Below are 3,420 nucleotides of genomic sequence, written 5' to 3'. Positions count from 1 at the left end.
GGGGATCTGTGGGGCTGGGATGGATCTGTGGGGCTGGGATGGATCAGTGAGGCAGGAATGGGGATCTATGGACCTGGGATGGGATCTGTGGGGCTGGAATGTAGCTATGGGGCTGGGATGGGATCAATGGGGCTGAGATGGGACCAACAGGGCTGGGATTGGAACTATGGGGCTGGGCTCTGTGGGGTTGAGAAGGGATCTTTGGGGCTGGGATGAGATCCATGGGTCTGGGATGAGAACTATGGGGCTGGAATGGAGCTGTGGGACTGGAATGGGGATCCGTGGGGCTGAGATGGGGTCTGTGGGGCTGCAGTGGGGATCTATAGGGTTAAGGATGGGGATCTGTGGGGCTGGGATGGGATCTGTGGGGTTGGAATGGGGATCTGTGGGGCTGGGATGGGAATCCATAGGGCTGAGATAGGATCTATGGGGTTGAAATAGGAACTCTGGGATTGGGATGGGGATCAATGGGATTAGGATGGGGATCTGTGGGGTTGGAGAGTTCCATGGGGCTCAGATGGGATCTGTGGGGCTGGAACGTAGCTGTGGGGCTGGAATGGGAACTGGGGCTGGGATGGGATCTGTGGGGCTGGTATTGTATCTATGGGATTGAGATGGGATCTTTGGGGCTGGAATGGGGATCCGTGGCTGGAATGGGATCTATGGGGTTGAAATGGGAACTGTGGGACTGGAATGGGGATCAATGGGGTTAGGATGGGGATCTGTGGGGCTGAGTAGTCCACAGGGCTCAAATGGGATCTGTGGGGCTGGAATGGGAACTGTAGGGCTAGAATGTTCCATGGCCTAGGATGGGGATCCACAGAGCTAGGATGGGATCTGTGGGGCTGGGATGGGATCTGTGGGGCTGGGATGAGGACTGGGGGGCTGGAATGGATCTGTGGGGCTGCAGTGGGGATCCACGGGGTTAGGATGGGGATCTGTGGGGCTGAAATGGGGATCCATGGGGTTAGGAATGGGAACTGTGGGACTGGAATGGGGATCCATTGGAATGTAGCTTGGGATGGGATCTGTGGGGCTCGGTTGTGGATTCACGGGGCTCCCAGGGGCTGAGATGGGGATCCATTAGGCTGTGGGATATCTTGTGATCCATGGGTTTGGGATGTGGATCCATGAGGATCCAAGGGGCTGGGATGAGGCTCTGTGGGTTTCCATCAGACTCTGGGGCTCCATAGGGCTGGAATGGAGCTCTGTGGGGCTGGGACACAATTCCATGGCTCTGTGTGTCCAATCCCCCCCAGGTCTCCACACATCACTCCGGGTTTATGGCTGTGACCTCCTGTCCGACGGGAGTGTCCGTGGATTTCGCCAGGATGGCTACGACGGGTGGGATTTCCTCTCCTTCGATCCGGGATCCAAGAGCTTCGTGGCGGCCGACAGCGCTGCCCAGGTCACCACGAGGCGCTGGAATGCTGACAAGAACATTATAGATTATACAACAGATTACCTGGAGCAGACCTGCAGGGAAGAGCTCCAGGAATTCGTCGGATATGGGCAGGAGGAGCTGAAGCGCAAAGGTGGGGGCAGAATCCCTGTGGGAATTGGGGATTTGGGAACGGAGGACTTGGGAACATAATTCCTGTGGAAATTCCATGGGCAGATCTCACCCCAGTCCCATTCCCATGGAATTCCATGGGCAGATCTCACCCCAATCCCATTCCCATGGAATTCCATGGGCAGATCTCACCCCAATCCCATTCCCATGGAATTCCATGGGCAGATCTCGCCCCAATCCCATTCCCATGGATTCCGTGGGCAGATCTCACCCCAGTCCCATTCCCATGGAATTCCATGGGCAGATCTCACCCCAATCCCATTCCCATGGAATTCCATGGATGTCTCTCACCATTATCCCATTCCAGAGCCCCCTGATGTCCATGTGTCYGGAAAAGAGGAATACGGGATCCTGACCTTGTCCTGCCACGCGTACGGATTCTACCCCAGGACCATCGCAGTCAGCTGGATGAAGGGGGATGAAATCCGGGATCAGGAGACGCAGTGGGGCGGGATCGTTCCCAACAGCGACGGCACCTTNGGGGCTGGGATGGGATCTGTGGGGCTGCAATGGGGACCCATGGGGTTAGGACAGGGATCTTTAGGGCTGGGGAGTTCCATGGGGCTCAGATGGGATCTGTGGGGCTGGAAGGGGAACTGTGGGGCTGGGATGAGGACTGTGGTGCTGGAATGGATCTGTGGGGCTGCAGTGGGGAGCCATGGGGTTAGGATGGGGATCTGTGGGACTGGAATGGGGATCCACAGGGTTGGGATGGGGTTCTGTGGGGCAGGAATGGGATCTGTGGGACTGGAATGGGGATCCATGGGGTTAGGATGGGGATCCACGGGGTTGGGATGGGATCTGTGGGGCTGGGTTGTGGATTCACGGGGATCCCAGGGGCTGAGGTGGGAATCCATGGGGCTGGTGTGGGATATCTTGTGATCCATGGGTTTGGGGTGTGGATCCATGAGGATCCAAGGGGCTGGGATGAGGCTCTGTGGGTCTCCCATCAGACTCTGGGGCTCCATAGGGCTGCAATGGGGCTCTGTGGGGCTGGGACACAATTCCATGGCTCTCTGTGGGTCCAATCCCCCCCAGGTCTCCACACAGTGCACTGGGTTGATGGCTGTGACCTCCTGTCTGACGGGAGTGTCCGTGGATCCTATCTGTATGGCTATGACGGGTGGGATTTCGTCTCCTTCGATCCGGGATCCAAGAGCTTCATGGCGGCCGACAGCGCTGCCCAGGTCACCACGAGGCGCTGGAATGCTGACAAGAACTATATAGATTATACAACAGATTACCTGGAGCACACCTGCAGGAAAGAGCTCCAGGAATTTGTCGGATATGGGCAGGAGGAGCTGAAGCGCAAAGGTGGGGGCAGAATCCCTGTGGGAATTGGGGATTTGGGAATGGAGGACTTGGGAACATGGTCATTCCTGTGGGAATTCCATGGGCAGATCTCACCCCAGTCCCATTCCCATGGATTCCATGGGCGGATCTCACCTCAGTCCCATTCCCATGGAATTCCATGGGCAGATCTCACCCCAGTCCCATTCCCATGGATTCCATGGGCAGATCTCACCCCAGACCCATTCCCACAGATTTCCATGGACAGATCTCACCCTGATCCCATTCCCAGGGAATTCCATGGATGTCTCTCACCCCAGTCCCATCCCCACAGATTTCCATGGATGTCTCTCACCATTATCCCATTCCAGAGCCCCCTGATGTCCATGTGTCTGGAAAAGAGGAATACGGGATCCTGACCTTGTCCTGCCACGCGTACGGATTCTACCCCAGGACCATCGCAGTCAGCTGGATGAAGGGGGATGAAATCCGGGATCAGGAGACGCAGTGGGGCGGGATCGTTCCCAACAGCGACGGCACCTTCCACACCTGGGCCA

At 57.1% G+C, this 3,420-nt stretch overlaps 2 protein-coding genes across 2 annotated transcripts in view; both read left to right on the top strand.

The window, feature by feature from the left end:
* Positions 1-2,455, top strand: part of LOC130588108 (class I histocompatibility antigen, F10 alpha chain-like) — a gene marked incomplete at its 5' end in the record, with an annotated part of 3,482 nt that extends 1,027 nt beyond the window's left edge. Inside the window, 3 exons of the mRNA XM_057389065.1 lie at positions 1,260-1,535; positions 1,881-2,071; positions 2,411-2,455. Of these exons, the coding sequence (XP_057245048.1) occupies positions 1,260-1,535; positions 1,881-2,071; positions 2,411-2,455 (512 nt within the window). The remainder of the gene's footprint in view (positions 1-1,259; positions 1,536-1,880; positions 2,072-2,410) is intronic.
* A 95-nt stretch (positions 2,456-2,550) lies between these two features.
* Positions 2,551-3,416, top strand: LOC130588107 (class I histocompatibility antigen, F10 alpha chain-like; the record flags this gene model as incomplete). The annotated part of the gene is made up of 2 exons (XM_057389064.1): positions 2,551-2,887; positions 3,235-3,416. Coding segments are annotated over exons 1-2 (519 nt in total), but the record flags the coding sequence as incomplete, so codon positions are not given.
* Between the last annotated feature and the right edge of the window lie 4 nt (positions 3,417-3,420).

The sequence above is a fragment of the Malurus melanocephalus genome, unplaced genomic scaffold, assembly GCF_030028575.1.
Source record: "Malurus melanocephalus ecotype Western Australia unplaced genomic scaffold, MMel_1.1 scaffold_3364, whole genome shotgun sequence".
Classification (NCBI taxonomy): domain Eukaryota; kingdom Metazoa; phylum Chordata; class Aves; order Passeriformes; family Maluridae; genus Malurus; species Malurus melanocephalus.
This window is presented reverse-complemented; position numbering and strand designations above follow the sequence as displayed.